The sequence below is a fragment of the Myripristis murdjan genome, chromosome 15, assembly GCF_902150065.1.
Source record: "Myripristis murdjan chromosome 15, fMyrMur1.1, whole genome shotgun sequence".
NCBI lineage: Eukaryota > Metazoa > Chordata > Actinopteri > Holocentriformes > Holocentridae > Myripristis > Myripristis murdjan.
The window spans coordinates 10,567,146-10,588,852 of NC_043994.1; the positions used below are offsets into that span (position 1 = coordinate 10,567,146).

Consider the following 21,707-nt stretch of genomic DNA (forward strand, 5'->3'; position numbering starts at 1 on the left):
ATCCCCCCATGGCAACCTGGCTGGGGTGAATGCCAGGGACAAAAATAAACACAGGAATCTAACTTGTCAAATAACAGCTACAGCACCGACAGGCTCTTTGAAAAGTGTGCTTGTTGTAAGTCATAACTGTCACGAGTCATCTTTTAATAAAAACTTAAGGGGATTTCAGGTGACTTTGATGGACATCCACTGCTGTGGCTGCACACAGCACAGAGCACACACAAATTATAACGAGTGGCATTAATATAAATGTTTGGCCAATCCAATCCCAGGGATGAACTATAATTTGGCCTCTTAAAAGTTTGGCTGGCCTCCACTTAATGCAACAAGAACAGGAGTAGGTGAGCCAGGACTAAACCAACAGGGTGGTGGAGAGAAATAAGATGGCTTTTCACAATTTGCTTAAAGGATTACAACAATCTTTTGGCAAGTGAGTTCAAGACAATTGGTAGCACCTCACCTCTGCGTGATAAGTATTTACTGAGCCTCTGTCCTTTTGAGGTGATGTAAAAGCAGCCACCAATGACAGAGATAGTATGCTATAGTGTTGGCATACATTACAGGAAACTAAATAAAAACCTAACACATTAAAGTGAGGCTGTTACCAATCTTTGCACAATGATAATGTATGTTGATCAGAATTATAAATTCACTTTAGCTGCCTAATACAGTACAATATAGAATTATGTAGAGTATTCAATGCAGAAGTAAAGAATTTGTCGTAACATATGGCTGGGAAATACGGATAAAAACAAATATCACTATATCTTTGACCAAATATCTTGATATTGATGTATTAGCATTACAGGAGTGGCTATTGGTGCTTTCATAACATATTTACAGACAAAGAGATGCTTCATTAGTAATGTCAATAGGACGACAATAGGACGCAGCTCGAGGCAAATTATGGAACAACTACAACAATCTAATAAAGTCAGAAAATTTCATATGTTTACTGTAATGCATCCTTTAAAACCAGGAAAAGACAAAACTTACGCCATATTCTCATATTAAAGCATCCAAAATCCTGAACAATACCAAGTGTCATATCATGACACTGATAACTGATGATATTAATATTGATATATCATCCAGCGCTACTTGATGACAAATCGGTCTATTGACAATTACAAAATTTAGAATATACCTTAGACATAACTGCATGGCATATAATACAGCTGCAGATATTAACAGAGTTCACTGGTCCTGAGCATTATGAGGAAGGATAACTGAATAAAAAATGATGCATGAAATCAAACCGTTTCACCGAGATGTTTGTGTTTAGGTCAGTATGTTTCTTTAATTTGACCTCACTACCTGATAATTCCATTCCTCACATCTCACATATGACAGGTGACATCATTCCAACACTTTGGGACAGAAAAGCATTTGGATAGCGACATCACAAGAATCAATAGCTATTTAAGTCAATACCAAAATTTCCTCACTCCCTTACTCAGGGTTCTTACGCTTAGATGATATGTTTACATACTCAAAACACAAAAGGTGCAGTGATGCTTACAGGACTGTAAATGAAAATCAGAGCACATACTCATACCATTATTAATTTGAAAGGAGTATTTTGTTGGATTTGAAGGCTACAGGCCAGTGTTGTACTTATAACTCTTACATAGCCTGTACTGAAACTGTTTTTGCTGTAGTATCGAATCTGGTATCGAGAATCATGGAATTTCACTGGCATCACCAATCTCCCAAAATCCTGGTGTTGTGACATCCCTAGACCAAATTTGGTTCATGATACATGGTGGAACGTTTGCAGCAACTACAAGCCAAAGCTGGTGCAGTTTGACAGCAGCTAGTTAGATTTTGCCTGTGAATAAGAACTGCTGAGAGAATCTGTTTATTGATGAAAAAAATTTAAGTCACCAGTGAAGGGCCAGTGCATTCAACAGAGACTGGATCATGTGCGAGATAGAAGTACACCAAAGCATTTTATTTCAAGGCCCCTGCAATCGCTGTAATACACCCACTGTCTGATCACACAGTGTTACTCCCGCCAACACAGAGACAGCTGCGAGCACCTGTCTGTACCACACTGGCACCCATAACAGACACAAGCACATGCCGCATAAAGGGGTACGAATGTAACGGGCACTGAGAGGAACACTGCCAGGCTGTGGCAGCTGCTTCAAACAGCCCTCTGAATCAGGCTATCACATACAGAGCCTTTTGAGGAGGGAAGCGTCCGTGTCAGCCCCTGTCACTGGCAGATGGTGACACGTGAGGCCAATTTCTGGGCTTTGGATGGTGATTTGGTGGTGGTGTGGGTTAATTCTCTGCCATGGCTGGATGTCTTATTTTTAAGAGACAGAGAGGGTGGCTTGTCAGACTAATGGGAGAATATTAGACTACCATGACAATATTATCTCTCACAGATGGCAAAGGTGACAAATAATAGATTTGAACCTGACTGCTCTGGGGATATGATCACCCTGCTGCTGTCATCAACAAGAGCCACATTCACATCACTGTACCAGAAATGACACAATTCAGTCTTCTATAATGGCACGCTAAACCTCACCATAACAACATCAGAAAATCAATCAAAAAATGTCTACCTAATTTTTAAAAAATGAAATAAAGTGCATTTTTTGTCAAAAATTAACACAATCTATGAATCTTGCCACCTTAGTTGACAATTTTTCACACAACCCCAAATTTTTTCACAAATCCTCTCCCCTCCATTCAAAATAAATTATACCTCATTGAATTTGTACATATCTGGGCAATTCTGTATTGACCGGCATGTAGAAATTCTCTTTTCCCCCCGTCTCTCTCCAAAAGATCAGAGGTCAGGGTGAGCTGGAAAATAGCACCTTTGGCACAGACTGTCTTGCTCAAAGACACATCAACAGGGCTGATGTTTGCCATGTGGGAAATCTGAGTTCTCCGGTTGAAGGCCTGTGTCACTACTAACTGCACCTCCCTGTCTTACCCAGCCTGCATCAAACAATCCTTGGACAAAAAAAAAAAAAAAAAAAAAAATCACCCTAAACAACAAATTCCACTTGTCCTATAACCAGGGACAGGCTAGTCTCGATTTGCATTTCTACCAAAGGAGCAAAGCAAAGAGTCAATTCTGTTAACTATTACAAGCAGACAAATGTGCAGCCATAATGTTTAGGCCACATTTGTGATTCACAAGTTACCATTACTATCAACTCAAAACATTCTGGGGAAAAAAAACAAATAAGATTCTATGAGTCCGTACACTCCTCATCACACTTTTCAAAGTGTGTGTCTTGATATCGAAGGGCAGTTTCAGTTGTTTGTCTTTTTCATAGCCTGAAGTTTTAATTATGAAGTCAAAGATCAGGGGAATGATATATTTGGCATCTGTTATCAGGTGGATTTCTTAAGTTCAACACTCTGTAAACAGACTAATATACTGTAATATAATCCTTTACTGAGCCCTCTCTTTACTGGAAGCAAAACTGGGAAAGATGCTGGCACTTCAGTCTCATCTGGGAGGAAGTGTGACACTGTTAAACAGCTTTAGCCAACTATATAAACTAAGGCCACAGTAAAAGGCCAGCCAGATGTAACATCATCTCCTGTGCTTTTGTTCAAGTCATGTAATGAGCCTGTAATGAGGCCATGAAATATTAATGACCATGCTCACCTGACAGCGAGCCGCTATAGGGGTCCTCTCAATCTAAAACAAGATGGAAGAGAGACACTTAACCCCCTCTGGGTTGAAAAAACACAGGCCAAGAAGATGAGGAAAATACTTTGGAAATATTGGACCAAAATGTTCATAAGTAAACAGATGTCTGAAGCAATAAGTTAATGAATTAAGCTCCTGGCTAACCAGAATAAAAGGCACAGTTTAATGGCGATGAAGCTCTGATGCTGCATGAGCCAAAGAAATGTCATGTTTCTGCGGCAATTATGTATGTATGGGGGCCATGCTATTTGGTTTAGCGCTCTCTTGTGGTTATGCAAAAAGCCTGGTGTGTTTAGTGGAATGCCACCCATGGCTCGTATATAATCCAAGTTGATTATATGTGTGTCAGACCCTGATGAAGACAAGTTGATACGCGCTGATGTGTTTAGGTGCCTGTGCTCAAAGAATAAATTCATATTATTGCCTCACTCACAGAGATAGTGCCTTAGTTTTTTTCTGTGATTGTCTGCACTACTTAAAACATTGTGCTTGTATTCTGTTTGCTATTTCATAGTTTGTTTGTTTGTTTGTTTGTTTTTAAGACTTGGGGTCACAAGTGGGAGCCTAAAATGTCTAGTATCCTCCTCACCTGTGCTCACCTGAAACCTGTGATTAAACTACATTAGATTTTCAACAGCTGGGACAATTGTGAAGTTACAGTATAAAGAGGACTTTGGGCTTTCACTGGATATTTCACCCAAACACACACACACACACACACACACACACACACACACACACACACACACACAGAGAGAGAGAGAGAGAGAGAGAGAGAGAGAGAGAGAGCAGAAACTATATCAATAGGTCCATGTAAATTAGTTATTGATAAGTAACACTGATATGGTTTTGTTGTGCCACTATGTTCTTATAGTGTCTTTGTGACTGAAAATGTTTAAGCTGTTATTATTGTTTATGTTGTTATTGTTATTGTTACTGTTCCAGTAACTGTCACTTGTATTTTCTCTATCTGTTATATAGGCACTGCCTTGGCAGGACGGTGAACCTATTTACGATGAAAAAACAGAGAGAGAGAGAGAGAGAGAGAGAGAGAGATTAAATAGTTTACTCGTCCATGTTACCTTGTTTATTCCAGTAACACGGACTGCAAAAGTTGCCGTTCTCTCCTCTGTTGCCGCCGCAGGGAAAGTAAACACAAGAAGAGATTGATCAGTATGCTCAGCAGCTGCACACTACATCGTCATTAGCGATTGACAACAAACCACAAGCGTTTATTCTTCTTCTGTGTGGGTTTGGCGGATCGCAATCCAACTTTTAATGGTGCATATCGCCACCTACTGTATCGGAGTGTGTGGAGTCGTGGCATTATTTATAGCCTACACAAACACTAATCAACGTAGTTAGAAAAAAGAAAGAAAATTACACCCTATTTCCTAATATTGTCTGTACTATGTAATCTATCAGCCATCTAATTTCTGAATTAGAATATTGATCCAATATTAATTTTAAACTCTAATCCTGACCTGTCTTACATACAACAATTCTTACTGTCTCTCCTCTCTCTTTCTCTGTCTGTGTGTGTGTGTGTGTTTGTGTTTGTTTGTTTGTTTGTTTGTTTGTGTGGGTGTCAATTACCTTCCAGGACTACACTTACCATTAAAACTACAATGCCCGTTATTCCCGGTCTGCCGTTCGACAGTGACAAATGTCGTAATCACTTGAGCCTGGATAATAGGTGTGACCTCGCGGTGGCAGGAGAAGTGGGAGAGCTGTTCAAGCCACGGTACGGAGATGGTGAGTAGAGCCTGCCGACACACTGGGAAGCTCCCAGTCGTTTCTTCCACCAGTAATGCACATTATTAGCCTGTAGATAATACTTTACACATTCCAGTAGATACAGTAAATCCTTTGCTCATTATCTGGCAGTAAGTAGTCCTACAAGTAGCGCAGTTGCGTTTAAGTCAAGTCGCACGCACTGGCTTGTCAGTTCGGCGTGCCAGCCTCCACAGTTTACTACACCTGTCTATGCCTGTACCGACATTACTGGACATGTTATTGGGGTTTAGACAGCAGTTTGCTTCATGTAACTTAGGTAGCTAACATTTTTAACTCTCTGACTTCCTGTCTTAGCCGGCACCTAAGTTGTATCCCAGTAATTTCATTGGCTATTCATCTAGTAATAGAGTAGTAATAGACTAGCTTCATTGAAAGAAGTAGATCTGCTCCATAGAGAGTGTATCCTCCGTGTATTTTCATCTTTCACACACCACAGTATTGTTCTTGAACGCATCTTCTTCTGATAGGTTCATTTATAACTTTTGCAATTAATAAATCGCTGTGTTTTTGTGAGTGAATGTCCAGTAAGGATGGCAGTGGACTTGATAAATATATCCTGGTCTGTTATGTAATGGTGTAGTCCTCATGGTTGTGGAGTGTGTGCTATTTTTGAACTGGCCGTGGCTGACTCCCCCTGCTTTAGTAAATCCTGTGGACAAGGATGGACACACGCAACATGGGTGGGACAGTTGAGCTATCACTTTCATGCGTGCCCTCACAGTGAAATCAATGCTAATAGTACTAACAGCGGTGTTGTTTGTCTTGTATCTTGCAGTCTGAGCCTATTAGAGTTCTGGTGACTGGCGCTGCTGGGCAGATTGCCTATTCCCTGCTGTTCAGCATTGCCAAGGGAGATGTCTTTGGCAAAGATCAGGTAAAGAAGGGCTTTGTCTTGCTTGCGTAACATGCTGTCCTTTATCTTATTACGAAGTGTAAGGCCAGTGTCACAAGACATACATTACATGCCGACAGTCCCCGCAAAGCGACCGTGACTGGCACCCGTTTTCCAGGTCATATCTGGGGAAGACTGGAACAGACGTTGGCCCTGCGGGTGCTGATCAAATTGAACACTCATTCACACACCCGCGCCAAGCCTGGATTGTCCTTGAAGTCAATTAAGTGGATCTTGTGCCAAGAGTCTTAGGCCATCTTTAAAACCACATGATCCATAGTCAGTGAGCCACATGGCTTAGGCTGCCACACTCTGTTCTCAGTCGCCTCAGCCCTCCATTGACATGCCAGTGACATGCCTACGTGGTATTGTGTCATTATGAGTTCATTTCAGCATGTTTTGACTTTCACACCCATCTGATACCATTCACTCTATCCCCTTCTCTCTTCATCCATCTATCAGCCAATCATCCTGCTCCTTTTGGACATTTCACCCATGTTGCCAGTGCTAGAAGGTGTAGTCATGGAGCTGCAGGACTGCGCCCTCCCACTTCTGAGAGGTAACCATAGCCTTGCCATCATCACACCAGCATGGACTCCATGGAGCAAGGCCTCTGTGTGAGAGGCCTTGCTAAAGAGAGTAAAAAGTACTCTCTTTAACTTCTGAAATATTTGCTACTTGGTAACAGTGTACTTCACGATCAAAAACTAGAAACCCATTATAACAGATGATGGTTGACGAACATTTATGTCTGAAGTGTTTTACATTAGCATGAATTAAATGTTTTATTTAATGTTTGGCCCCACTGGAAAATGAATCCCTAACCCTGGCTGTGCTCTACTCATTGAATTATATGCAACAGGTGTTGTTAGTGTGATGCAGGTGTTGGCAGTGGAATGGCTTGGTAAACTCCACGCTCAGTTAGTAATATATGTCATTTAAACCACGGGATCCCTGTGCAAAATGTGACATTCCGAGCACGTACGTGCCAAATGGAAGGAGACTGGCTCCTGATTTCCAATAGGTTTTTCAGTCTTTGTCGCACCATCACAGCTTTAGTTGTGAGGCACCATTATGCACCATCTCCATTGTGACCTGGAATTTTTCCTTTGAAATGGTGCTGTTCTTTGCTTTGTTTGGACAGGGGCTGTGAGAGGCCCCTGTATTAACCAACAGTACTGCAAAGACAATGTTGTATGCACGGAGGTGGGCCCAGCAGTACAGTTCAGCACTGGTCACACATGGGACATGTAGCTGAAAGACCCCCCGAAGGTATATGTGTACAAAAAACGAGAAACTTCTCTGGAAGCCCAATATCGCACCAGAACACAGTGTGAGGGTAGGAATGACAATGTGGAATTATCCAACACAAATGTGGACGAACAAGATTGCAGTTGTGTGGTTGATGCGGTTTGATCCAATAGTTACACAAGTGTCTGGACAAGTTGTGAGCTTGCCAGTGCAGAAGTGCTCATATTGAACAAACACATTGTCAGTACAATGAATCATAAAACCTCACACTATTGGGTTGCTCTCATCTGGGGATCTGTCCAAAAATGTTATTTGCTGGCTGGGAGTTTGCACAGCATGTGATCACCCATATTAACTTTTTGTTGGTGTTGAACTGAGAAAAAAAAAAAACACCCTACAGTCAAATGTTCCCTGCTGAGAGAGAACATGAATGCTACTGCATTATTAACAAAAATGTATCAATCAGAGGTGTAAAAGTGCATATCTCATGTATTTAAGCACTGCTCTGTCTTCTCTTTCTCTTTCTTCCATAGAGGTCATCTCCACTGACAAGGAGGACTTGGCCTTCAAGGACCTGGATGCAGCTATCTTGGTGGGCTCTATGCCCAGGAAGGAGGGCATGGAGAGGAAGGACCTGCTCATGGCCAACGTGGCTATCTTCAAGAGCCAGGGAGCTGCTCTGGAGAAGTACTCCAAGAAGACTGTCAAGGTAATACCGCAGCATGTGTGTCGGTGTGCTTCTGCTGCAAAGTAGAAGCGTTACTCACAGACATGGAGTCTCTTTATCGGAAGAAAGTGTAAGCTGTCAGTCTCTTTTATCCTCAGCTTTTTGAGATGTATTACATGAAGCTTCTGTAAAGACAGACTGCGCTTTATGCAGCAAAGCTCACAGCATGTCCTCATTGAAATGGGCAGCTGTGCTGATGACTAATAGAACAACTGCCGTTTATTGGAAGCAGTGTATGCTACCGTGCACCTGTTTTTCTTGCTTTAACTGCACCCATCATCACACCACTTGACATCTCAAGTGGAAGACTGGGACTGTGTTTTGTTGCTGCTTAGAGGGATTAATATGGCCAATTTATGGAACACCAGCTTCCAAAATCACTTTTATCTATGACAAAATCTTCACCTAAGCTTTACTGTACAATAACTCTACAGTTGCACCTATAAAGTAATGCTAATTTTACAGATAGGTTGTTGGAAAAATAAATAAATAAATAAACAAAATACAAGGAAAAATCATTCACAATTTCCCCCCTTCATTCAGCTCCCACTCGAACCAGTTGAGATTACAAACACCTGGTGAAGTATGGGGCGTATTTTTCTCTAATAATAGGCTGTGGCACACTGCCAGCACATCCACAACTAAATAAACAGCTGTGCAGTGTAGAGATGAATAGAATTGATCTAAATAAATCTCTCTGGCTGTGCCACGTGTGCAACATGTTACCATCTCTGTCCACAACAACCTGCATTGAAAGTAAGCCCCCAAATGAACTGTGCGACCGTGGGAAACTGAACACTGGCCAGGCTGCTGCCAGCTGCCTGCACCACAGTGTAATCTGACAGCGAATCTGACCTTACAATATGCAGATTCCAGTACACCTTATTGTAAGCAAAAAGTGGAAACACAACAATTTGATGATCAAATTTTAGCTATTACATTTAAAATTACTAAATAAATAGTATTTCATTATTTTTGTTAGTAGTATTGGTAGTATGTCATATATTTAAATGTACATTTTTTTTTTTTTTAGTTCTAATACACAATTTACATTAGATAAAGTGAAACCTTATAGTGAGACCTTTATAGTTTGTGCATACACATGGTCTGTGGCAGTTTTAAATTTGCTCTCAGAGTAAGAAGAAATTCAGGTGAGAACGTTTTAATGAATACACAGATTTGTGTATACACACCATTTGTGTATGAGGCCCAGGGCCATTAAAATCAGTTTGTAAGATACTGGTATATTACCTCTAGCAGCTCATGTTTACAGTAAAATTGATGCAGCATAATCTTCACGTTGTGCCCGCCACAACTCTGTGACATCTGACGGGTGAAATGCCAACACAAGTGCTGGAGGAGCTTTGGCGGCCTCACATAACCTTCATTTTCACAGCCCACATTGACCTTGGCACATGTTAGGCAAAAGTTGATGAGAGATGAGTCTGGAGTGGTATCTCTCTCTCATTCAATCACCCTCTCATTCAACACACACACACACACACACACACACTCACAAGCTCACTCACACTGACTCCCCTCCCTTACTAAATTCTTCCAGCATTCATTCTGCGACCTTGTCTGGAAGACTCTGGTGGGAGAGTCTGCTGTTTTGGCGATGTTGCTTCTTTACATTTTTAGCGAGGATGTAGCATTTTCTTTGATGAATCATTTGAAGCTGACTTGGGTTACCTTGGGCTCTCCTTTAGTAATCTCAAAGCTCCCTCCACTCAAAAATGTGTTTTTCTTATGTTTATGTCTCCTAAAATGTGTGACCTTGACTAGACTGACTTGTATCTGTTGAAGTTTGTCACTAGAGGTGTTTTCACAATCCTCTACTGAAGGTGGAGGGGTCTGTGCACACCCCTTTTTCAACATTGATAGATCATCAGATACAACACAAGACATGAGCTGGTGTGTCAGCAGGTGTGTGTATGTTGGGGGGCTATTTCTGTATTCATAGATCTGTTCATATTTAATGATTGCAAGGTGGAGAGTTGTATTAAAGCTGTTTTAAAGCACGAGGGGATGTTTATTTCATGGAAGAAACCTAAATATGTAATATTGATGAACCAATGATTTTTTTTTTCGGGATTTAATCAATGGCTGGAGGGGGACTTAAAGCAGTTTACAAAAACAAGTTTATTATAAATCTCCTTGAATTAAATGGATAGGGCTGTATGATTTCATTCATTAAAAAAAAACTGTGTGTGTGTGTGTGTGTGTGTGTGTGTGTGTGTGTTTCCCAGGTGCTGGTTGTGGGAAACCCTGCCAACACCAACTGTCTGATTGCAGCCAAGTCGGCTCCTTCCATCCCCAAGGAGAACTTCTCCTGCCTCACCCGTCTGGACCACAACAGGGCTCGCTCTCAGGTGTGTGTGGGTCTTGTGTGCATGTGCATGAGGGTTTTTGGATGATCATGAACCCCACTCAAGCTGATGTAGGTGCTCCTGTTTCCCATGAAATCCCATTCATTCTCTCTGGTACAAACTAATTGCAGACAGTGAGCACCCAGATTATCTGCATGTGGTCCCTGCTCTTCCTCGGAGTTGATGATGAAACCTGACTTAACTCTGTCCATGCTGCTCCGGTCCTGTAGGTGGCGATGCGTTGTGGTGTCCCTGCCACCCATGTGAAGAATGTGATCATCTGGGGCAACCACTCATCCACCCAGTACCCCGATGTCCACCACTGCATGGTCAAAATGGCCGGCAGTGACCTGGCCTGCTTCGATGCTGTCAAGGATGACGCCTGGCTCAAAGGAGATTTTATCTCTGTGAGTTGAACAGGATTCACTGTAGCTGGTCTGACTGTGATGTACATTCCCCTTTAATACCTGAATCCTGTGGCACAGGGAAAACTAGAAAAAGCATGGTATTTAAAATTGCGATTTTCCAGACATGTCAATAGTTGATGAAAAAGGTGCTCATTACTAAGTTGGTAGAATCTTTTTGTTTTCACTTTTTATTAAGTTGTCTTGATGTTTACTGCCAGGCTTGGCTGGTGAGAGGTCTACCTGAAGGATGAAGTAACCCAAACGACAGTGATTACAATGGGACACCCAGCAACTGAACATTGACTGAAATATATGGATTACAGAATGTGTTCTGTTTGTCAAAGCTTGAATTTGGGACTGTTTTTCCCCATTTAAAGTAATTGTATTTATCTGGATTGTGGAGTTAGACCAGTTGGCAATCTTGTCATGGTTACAGATGCTCTCCATAGATCGCTTTTGGAAATTTGGATTGGGTAGGACCATCACTGGCTATGTTGTTGAGCACCACAAGCTAGAAAGCATAGTAACATCTCCACAAAGGTTGCATTGAAAATAAATTTTGGCTAATCTGATTGACATGCCTTCAGCACAAAGAATGTTACTGCCTAGTTTTATTACAGATGTCACAAAAAAGAAGTACATCGCGTCCGTGCCTCTGGCTACAGTGTCTGGTTTGTTCATCAGACGGGTGCATTGGCTTTCCCCAAAAATACTCATAAATACCGTCTGCACACCTTATAAAAGAAAAGATAAAACACATGTTATCTGTCTCCTGTTCAGTCCCTTTTTCAAGCCTCTGCTATAGTTATTCTGTAGCATAAGCCACAGTCATTGAAAGCTGAATTTCATTTTCATTTTTACTTATTTGTGTTTTCGTATTCCAGACAGTGCAGCAGAGAGGCGCTGCAGTCATCAAGGCCAGGAAGCTGTCCAGCGCCATGTCTGCAGCCAAGGCCATCTGTGACCACATGAGGGACATCTGGACAGGCACTCCAGAGGTAAACATCAGGCAAAAACCCACAGCCTTACTCAGGGATACACTGGCTAGATGCTGGCCAAACTGGAGCAAATAATATATACAGCTGGATGTTAATGCATAATCCTTTAGATAAGGGCGTCCGACTCATACTAGGTAAGGGGCCCATTTGTTCAAATAAGACCTGACGGAGGCCGCATTATTTTTTGCGAACATCACTATGACCCAAGTCGACATATGGATATTTTAGTCTATTTTCTGATTTATTATTTCAAATCAATCAATTTGTAGCCTACCAATCAATGAGAACCTGCATGTTGGCGCATGAGAATAACACATAATGAATTATAATTACATAAAGCAGGAGAGAGAAATGCAACAAATATATAGCAGACAGGTTTGCCATTTACCTCCCAGAAGAAAATAACTGCTTTTCCCATCTTTCTTGAAAAATTCTACATACCACGTCAGCCTTTCGCTTTTTTATTAGCATAACATAATGCAGCAACTAGTCTTTAACTATACTTCCAGCCACTTCTATTTAATTTATCAGAATTCATCATTAATCACTGATATCATTTTATCATAGAAAACTCTTCTTTAGCTTATCACACATAGTTGATAGCAACTGGATGTGAATATTTACATTAAAAAATGTTGATTTTAAAAAAATATGTTGTTTTTTTTCTCCTTTCCCTCCAAAACATCTTTGGTACCGGATGAGATGTGCTCATGGGCAGGATTTGGCTCTGGTTCTGGGCAGATATCTCATACCAACATCAGTATTGCTGTATTATAAGACTGAATCTCAAATGCACTTTTATCATTTTTTTTCTTCACCCCATTCAGGGCGAGTTCATCTCCATGGGTGTCTACTCCACTGGCAATACCTACGGAGTCCCTGACGACCTCATCTACTCATTCCCTGTGCAGATCAAGGTGATCTTGTCTAAACTAATTTTGTATCCTATGTTTTCATTTCTAATTGGCAGTTGGTAGATCCAGTGGTATAGCAACAGTAAATAATATTGCATGCCTGTATATGTATAAATTTGTTTTCCTCCATTGTAAATGACATGTTGAATCGATTGGTAAAAGAATGTGTGAAGTAGAGAAGAAGAATGCAGAGGGCTGTTGCATAACTTGGAAACTTAACAGATGGAGTCCTTTCCTCAGGACAAGACCTGGAAAATTGTGGACGGTCTGGAAATCAACGACTTCTCCAGAGGAAAGATGGACGCCACGGCCGTGGAGCTGATAGAGGAGAGAGACACAGCTGTTGCCTTCCTTGGGCAGTGACTAGACCCCGCAGGGCCAGCTGACCAGCACTTGGACAACCCTAAAACTCCAGACGCACGCCTATAATAACCCCTCACCCCACCCCTTAGTGTTGTGGTGTGTGTGTACGTGCGTGTGCGTATGAATGTACGTCTACTAAAATTTGTTACAAACTATTATCTTCAGATGAACTTTTTCTGGGAGGGAGAGTAAAACACGGAGGATTGTTACAAGTAGTCAACGATGCACTGAGTCTACAATCACTGAAACGGTTTATTGTTTATTGAAGTCAGAAGAATAAACATTGTATTTTTTTGTAGATGGATTTAAATTTGCTTTGTGTACAACCAAATTGAATAAAGGCAAAGTCTGTAAGAAAACCAAAATCATGAACACGATTTGTATTAGTTCATATGTTGTGTGGCGTGCAGGTAATGTGAGCTGGATAGAGAAAAGCTCAGGAAAATAACACTTCCACCACATGGGGGCAGTGTTTCCTAAATCTTTCACTGACAGCAGTGTGTGGCTGTTATGTAACTTCAAAAAATGGAGTGAGCCCTCAAAATTGGAGCTAAATTGTATCATCATTGAAAAACAGAAACAAATGGATGATCAGGCGCGTTAATGAGCCTCATGCATCCGGTTGGCGGTGTGTGTGTGTGATGCGGCTTTGGCACCCACATTTAGAAATAAGGGGCTCGCTCTATTGGTATGAGAGAGCTTGTGGGTGATTAATGCTTTATAAAAAAAAAAAAAAATAGACTGCATTTCCCTGTAACTGTATGAGTAAATCCATAACTGATATGTTTTTATTCTAATAATTTATTTAACAATGATCAGATGACAGTAATACATTGCCACCACAGTCAAAACTGATTTTTCTTTTTTTTTTCTTTTTTTTTGCTTTTTTTTTTTTTAAACAAATGGCTACTAGTGGTAAGCTATGACACTGATTTTTCAAATAAGCATTACTGCATGTTTTAGTCAATTTTCTTAAACCACCTTATCCCTATTTATTTATTATTTAGTTTGATACAACTTATTAAGATAAATAGAATGGATTTCTTTCTTACATATTTATGTATGTCTATACAAGGTGGTTAAACTGAATAATGTGCATGAAGGTTTTTTTTGTTTGTTTGTTTTCGCAGACTGTTTACTGTGAATAACGACCGTATTTTGTGACGTGACCAATTTACGATCCGTTACAGTTGCGTTGCATCCTGAGAATTTGGCTCGAGCGTTTACCACCTCGGAAGTGCCAAGTCGTGTTGGACGTTGCAGATTTCTATTGGTCCCCTCAAACACGTCACGAAGAGGTCGCATTTTCATTGGCTAATGCCCTCGTGCAAGCGTCCTATTCGCCCCTGCTCGGAGTGCTGTTTCAATGTATCGTTTCTTCAAAGTATCACCTTTTTGCTAACTTGTTTAGTTTATATTGCATTGTAATATGATTTTATCGCGAGACGTTGAACGCAAACAGAAGCACGGTGTGTGAAAAAAAAATTAGTAAACAAAATCTGCTCATTTATTTTGGTCGGTCTCCTCTTCGGGGTTGCTGGTCATTAGACCCACTGGACCAGACCGCCCCCTCGACTTTCTTCCGCCAGCATCCTACAGTCATACAGTAAGAAAATTGCTCTAAATATGCATACATTTGTCTTCTGCTAATCATTTTGTCGTGTGTCAGCTCATGTGTCTCGAAAATCCTCCCGTATCCTAAACGCAAAGAACGAGAAATACGACATATCTTGTGGTTAAGGCGTAACGTTAGTGCTTTCTCATCAGGCATGACACGGATGTCATGCATACTAAAAAAAAAAAAAAAAAAGGTTGTTTTTCCAATATGATGCTGCTGAGCACTGGGGGTGTTTTCCCCGCCGTTGAATTTCCTCGTATCGCCGCGTGTGTATTTAGATAGAGTAGACTTAGTAAAGAGCCTTAACGCGGACGCTTTCTCCAGTACAGAGTGTATCCTATCCATCCGTCATTCATTTCCGCAGCCGCTATAAAGTTGGAAGAGAGCTGGGCTGTGCAGACTGAGTCCATGCATCTCAGCGGCTTAATAATTCACGGTGCTGTGTGTTGGCAGTTTTGCGGCTGAATCTCAGACTCGGAGGTGGGGGGATAAGATAATAAAGGAAGGCTGGGGGCGAGGCAAGGCATGGACTCCAAGTTGGAGTGAAAGGCAGGATTTGTGACGTGGTTCAGTCCTCGGGGGAAAAAAAGAGGCTGACCCCGCAGCCTGCAGCAATAAAACTATCTAACCGACCAATAGATCGAGTCCAACTACATATCCAGGGACATTTGGCTCATATCCAGAGAGATAAAAGTGAGATTAGAAGAGGGTGTCTCTGTTTTGCTCTGTCCTTCTTCTCACATCAACTACACAGGATGTTTCACATGCTGAAGCTCTAGTTGTGACTGGACTGACAGGATTGTCCACCTCTGAATGAATGACCAGCTGGCTTTTTTTGTTTATCTCAGGGAAACTTTTTTAACTTTTGATGACACTTTTGGTGTCACAAATCAATGCTTCTTCTCATACCTCCGTGGAAGATTTGCCTTGAAGAGCCTCTGTTTATAGGATTTACCTTGGTATTTATTTAACTGTACACATTGCTGAGTGGGGGGGCGACTTGGCAACTTAAGCATGGCACTTTACGTTCAAGGTAAGTGATGTAGAAGGAAGAGAGCAGCGATGTGTTGGCTCTCTTTCACTTTGCTGATGTAATGAATCTCACCCCTAAGCGGGTTTTAAAGGAAGTTAATTCCTTACAGTAGTAATTCAGAGCCTGTGTGGATTTAAAAAGATCATTCACAAACTCAAAAGCATCAGGTGGATTGTTCCAGTTAAAGCTGCCTGTGTATTGCCTCAGTTTATTTCATCACCTTGGGGCTTTTAATTCATCTGCTACATCTTGCATTTGAACTTTTTTTTTCTAACATGTCTGTTACATGGCCTGTCCATAGTGTCTGGTAAGGAGCCAGCCTGCCAGCAGCTCACACATTACTGCCAACAAGCCCAGCACTCAGCCCTACAGCAAACTGAATGTGTGGAGTTCCTTTTGTTTCTGGCTGGTTACTATTAAAATGGTGTTTATTATTTATTTGGATGAGGAAAATGCTTGTTTTTTGTCTACTGGCTGAGGTTGCCAGTAATTCCAAAATTCACCAGCCCGTACTTTGTTATTTTCTTGGCCAGCTACAGCTACAGAGCAGCACCTCCAAATGATGATTGGCAAACTGTCAACCAAGACTTCATTGGCTGGTGCCGAGCATTAAGCCCCATCACCACCATGACAGAAAGTGAATAAGAATATGTAATATGTAAAAATGTCTTCATGCCACTGCAACTGTGAATCTCTCTGTTATCCACACATGGTTAATGGGATGATTTTTTTTAATGGCTGTAATCAACGAGTGAAATTCCGGAAAACTTTGTTTCCTGCTTCCTGTTTTTTGTTTTTTGGACTGGCTATGATGGACACTAAATTGTGCTCTACTTGGGTTACTATGGCCCGCTCCTGGTGCCACTGGCTACCTAATGATAAGGATACTTGTAGGCTGACAGGCAGGGGTATGAGAGGTCTCAAATAACAAGCACCACAGTCAGTCCTGTGCTGATTGTCCAGCCCCCTCACCCTCTCTCTCTCTCCACGATGCTCTTTCACTCACCATCTCTTTTCCTCTTCATTTCTCTTTCCCATCAATGCTCTTTGCTCTAAACCTGTCCATTTTTTTTTTACCTGTGACCTCTTCTCTGACTCTTTCTCAGTTAAATTTCCCTTTATTCACCTTTTGTCTCTTCTTTTTTTTTTTTTTTTTTAACTGCCATCAAATTATCTCTGGCTCTGACTTGCTTTTTAGATTGGCGGCCTCCAGGGCTGGGAGGTGTGTAAAAGTAACTTGATAGTGTGCAGGGATCGAATTGACAAAATTACTCTTGAGTAGATCCAAGCAAGTTAGCCAAAAGGAAATTTTAGATAGCTTTGAGTTATGTTTGCAAGTGCAATTCGCCCTATATTCATAAGGTTATCCACACAATGGTCTTGGTTACATTTTTTACCGCTGTTACATTTTAAACAAACATGAAAGGACTGAAATTATTTTCAGTAACTTAATTAAGCAAATTTAAATCTACTCACAAAGTCTTTAAGAGAAAAAGGTTAAGTGATGTATCTTCTTCCTCCATCAGGCACTCGTTTCCAGCTTCAAAAGCCACTGTACTGTACCTCTTGAAAACAGGACATTCACGGCGCAGTCAGATACATCTCGAAACTGTCCACCCCAAACAATGGCTGCTCATGGATGGTGCTTTCTGTTCCATTTTATTTAGCCTTAATGCTGCATTCACTTGAACTCAAACTTGAGAATTTCCTTCTTGTGAATTTCTGATGTAAATTTCTGAATTCTTTTAAGATGGCCTGGTTTGAGAAATAACAAACTTATAATGTTGTAATAATAATTCAGTTACATGTTGTTAAGCTAAAAACGTTAAATATACATGGCCCACTTTCAGTTAACTATACCTAACTTTTTGATAATGCACGGTTAAATGACTTAAATGAATTTAGAATTTAGGCTTATATTTTCACTGCACAAAGCCGACTCTAACCCTTGTGTGAATCCTGCATTAGCCTTGTTTTGTCAGTGTTAGCTAACATCAACTCAGACTGGGGGTCTCTTATCCGTCGATGACAGACGTCATCCTGTAAAATGCCTTTTGTCTTATAGTATAATCTCTGTCCTTTCAAAGTTCAAACGGCAGAGTTATAGTGGTTTATTGTTGGATTTTCCATGCCCGTCCCAGTCACTTGAAAACTAGTGTCAGCCCACATCAGCCCAGGTATTTTGTTGGTGATGTTGGGTGTGTAATTGGTTTTGTAACATTGATGAAGTTGGGTGGAATTGCAGTGAACAATGTACTTAAAAAAATATTTTCAACAGGTCAGTCCAGATCGGGTAATAGTATTACTACTACGTCAAAGCTATGTGACTGCCAGTAGTGTTCAGCTGGCAGCTATGCTAACTCATGTGGTAGCCAGATGATCCTTCATGATTTCTCTTGCTTTTTCATCTGTATACGTGCGAAACTGTGCCTTGGCTACATCATGTAGCCACTGTTGTATCCATCACAGCAAACAAAAACACCATTTTGGGTGTTCATGTTTTCTCATGCTTTTGATTCCCATGTAAAGACAGCCAGTACACATGTCCTAGATTTTATGCATTTTATGAAAAGTGTAATATCCTTTAGGGTGTTGGTTACTGTGATAAAGGGTGCTAAGGTCTGGCCGATGTTACTCATTTGTACTTCACACCTATTACGTCACTGTCATGTCCATAATTAGAGTATCAACCGCCTTCTCGAATTTTATTGCTTTATTTATGTGCAGGAATTTGCCTTGCCTTGTTGACACTGTGAACAAGTTAATGAGTCCCATTGCACACTGACACATGATACACACTCACTCTGTATTGATAGATTCTAGGGTTAGACTGATGGGGCAGGGCTTAAATTCAGGCAGCATGACCTGCCATAGTGGTAGTAGAAACTGTGGGAAACATTATTGCCCTGAAAGAATTACTGTGCTGAAAGTGTCATTTAAAGTTTTTATGTAGCTGTGGCAGGAGAGGAACCTCCATCATACCTGAGGTGGAAGACATCATGATAGTTACAGGGTAAAGATCTGCTTACCCTAGAAGAAATTCATTAGTCTGGCTTTCAGAGGCTTTTTCACCCTGACAGGAATACATTTCTGGGGGAAAACAATGGTTACTTGGTATTTGGGGGCTATAAAAAGTTGTAAAATTTAAAGACACTGAGTATGGGCACAAAACATTGTTGTTTGGCAGCCTCAGTACATTAATATCTGTATTGGCCATCAATAATCTAGTCTCTTATGGCTTTGTCCAGTGGCAGACAAGGTTAATGGTAATGGTGTGACCCAATGAAACAAGTAAAAGATGAATTTCCCATCCACACCCAGAGAAATAATGTGTTATGGTGGTGAACCAGAATGCGGGTAGCAGTGAAAAACACTTCTGCTTCCTGTCCAGGTCTGGGTAAAGGTGTGGCCAACGGAGGGATGACTCAGTTCCAGGAAGTGATGCGGCAGCAGTTGGAGAGCTCCATGCACACCGAGCTGGAGAAACTGCTGGACACCGCCTCAGGGGCCGAGAAAGAGGTACACACATATAAACATTCACACACACACACACACACACACACACACACACAGAAGAAAACTAACTCTTTTGTCTACTGTGACCAATACATCTCACAGTTCACAAGCTCCTTTCACTGTGTTACCAGCAAAGTGGGAATAAAACCTTGTAGCATAAAACCACAGCCTTCACTCAGTGTTTGCTTACAGTGCCAAAACAATTGGTGGAGAAGATGAATTCAGCCAAAGATTTATCAGCGATTTGGCATTTGTCAGTTCCCCCTCCCCCTACTTCTACCCTCCGCCCCTGAAACACAAACACACACACAGTGAGAAACACAAAAAGTATTCAGAATGTAGTCTTGGCCGACAAAGAGTGGTGTGTATTTGGGAATAAAGTATCATGTGACCACAACAACAACAAGCACAAGTCAAGTGGTGGAGTTTCTTTGTCTCATACTCGACTATTCACAGAAATCTCCCTCTCTCTCTTCCTCTTGCTCTCTCAGACCATCTGGTGGTGATTTGTCGGGTTGTGGGGGTCAGAGACGAGCATGGGGGAAACACAAGCATGACACATACTGTAGCACAGTGCCAATGAGGGTTCCACCTACATGCTTACCCGAGCCCACAAAAATCTTCTTGTAAAACTGCGCCCACGTCATATTAGCCTGAATCACAAGGCACGCTGTGAAAAAACAAAGTTCAGAGTGGTACCTCTGTTTCTGGGACTGAGGAAACTTAATAGTGAAACACAAGCTGTCCTAAATGGTAGCAAGTGAGCGCTCCGTCCAGCGGCTGGTCGGGTGGGTAAACATGAGGGTGCTGTTTGCACTTTACTGACATCACATCACATGATTTCCGCAGAAGAATTGGAAACTCGATAACTTTTGGAGCTCCTTGATTCCGTTACTGTTTTATATCGCTATCACAAAGACTCACCACTTGGCCCCCTCCTGTGCAGACTGTAGCGAAAAGACGAATTTGTATACAGGTTGCATGAACTGCGTGTGCCATAGTGTGAAGTGAAAAATGGAACTTAAATAAACCCGTGTAAGGAAGTTAGTTATTTTTCTTGCAGCTTAAAATGTGTTCATCAGGATCCAACGGCAGCTCTGTCAGTGTATCAGTCAGTCTCACCAGTGTGACATCACTTTGTATTGAACGATGCAAAGTGTTAGTCTTCATGGCTTTGGAGTTGTACTCTATGCGTGACAAAACATTACTTTGGGTAGAAAATGCATTAGGTTTATAAGATTTGCATAAAGCCAAGGAACATTTTCGCTAACAGGGAAACTTTCAGAGCCCAGCAATATAGCTGAGTGAATGTTAGGGATGTGTGTGGATATCCGGTTAGCAGGTTAACCCCTCGTTTTAAATTAACCAGGTATTCAAAACATTTAAAAAATAATATTTTGCATTCATTTTATAGGGTGAATTTGTAAAATTTTGTAAAACCGGTTTAAGTGAAAGAGCGCATTCTAATGATGTTACGTAGGCTGCGTTAGTATGTACAACATTTCTTGCCTTCTGCCAAGAAAAAAGAAGCTCAGTTTGGGATCATTTTATGAGAAAACAAATAATACTGATTTTTAACTGTGCGATACAGTGCTAAAATACAGCAGCAGCACCAGAAACATGTGGCAGCATATAAAAAGCAAGCAACGAATCCATCAGGCCAAGGCAAAGACCAATACAACACACAGCAACAACCTTCGCTAAATTTTTACCGGGACCAGCAGAGAAATGTGACTCGCATCTTTCTGAGGAAGTCACTCAAAGTATCTTTGAAATGACTGAGTTAGACCTGCTGCCAGTAAGCATTGTTGAAGGTGAGGGCTTCTGTTCGCTTATCAACTACCTCGAACCAGAGTACAGCCAGCAAAGCAGACGGTAACTGCGAGGTGCACACTGTGCAGATATTTCTTAATGTCATCATTCAATACACTAAGTTCTGACATGGTGTCAGCATAGTCTAAGGAAAATAAATAAACCCTGTAATACAAACTACAGTTATGTCAGGAGAAAAATGTTTAATAATAATAATCAAACATTAATAATTCCTTTCTGGAATAATATCTGCGTTGCTCTCGCTCACACACATCAGATTATGACCTTGTTTTGACATGTACTCGACGTTTTTGTAAGTTAT

General features: G+C 41.2%; 3 protein-coding genes across 8 annotated transcripts in view; 2 read left to right on the forward strand and 1 right to left on the reverse strand.

Annotated features, from left to right (window-relative positions):
• The window catches only part of wdpcp (WD repeat containing planar cell polarity effector), a 78,878-nt gene extending 73,914 nt beyond the window's left edge, over positions 1 to 4,964 (reverse strand). For 2 of the 5 annotated variants that reach the window (XM_030070937.1, XM_030070935.1), the window contains exon 1: positions 4,771 to 4,961. The gene's annotated coding sequence lies outside the window, so the exon portion shown is untranslated. Of the gene's footprint in view, positions 1 to 3,643; positions 3,677 to 4,770 lie in introns of all 5 variants that reach the window. The other 3 variants (XM_030070936.1, XM_030070939.1, XM_030070938.1) reach the window with 3 other exon arrangements.
• A 383-nt stretch (positions 4,965 to 5,347) lies between these two features.
• Positions 5,348 to 13,778, forward strand: mdh1ab (malate dehydrogenase 1Ab, NAD (soluble)). Its single transcript, XM_030070836.1, has 9 exons — positions 5,348 to 5,443; positions 6,261 to 6,359; positions 6,840 to 6,936; positions 8,162 to 8,337; positions 10,605 to 10,727; positions 10,955 to 11,131; positions 12,016 to 12,129; positions 12,957 to 13,046; positions 13,284 to 13,778. The coding sequence occupies exons 1-9, from the start codon at positions 5,441 to 5,443 to the stop codon at positions 13,404 to 13,406; spliced, it is 1,002 nt and encodes a 333-aa protein (XP_029926696.1). The 5' UTR covers positions 5,348 to 5,440; the 3' UTR covers positions 13,407 to 13,778.
• Positions 13,779 to 14,767: 989 nt separating this feature from the next.
• The window catches only part of ugp2b (UDP-glucose pyrophosphorylase 2b), a 43,577-nt gene continuing 36,637 nt past the window's right edge, over positions 14,768 to 21,707 (forward strand). Inside the window, exons 1-2 of one of the 2 annotated variants that reach the window (XM_030070127.1) lie at positions 14,768 to 15,012; positions 19,449 to 19,576. In XM_030070127.1, the coding sequence (XP_029925987.1) occupies positions 19,478 to 19,576 (99 nt within the window). In that variant the 5' untranslated portion in view covers positions 14,768 to 15,012; positions 19,449 to 19,477. Of the gene's footprint in view, positions 15,013 to 15,362; positions 16,058 to 19,448; positions 19,577 to 21,707 lie in introns of those variants that run through there. The other variant, XM_030070126.1, reaches the window with a different exon arrangement.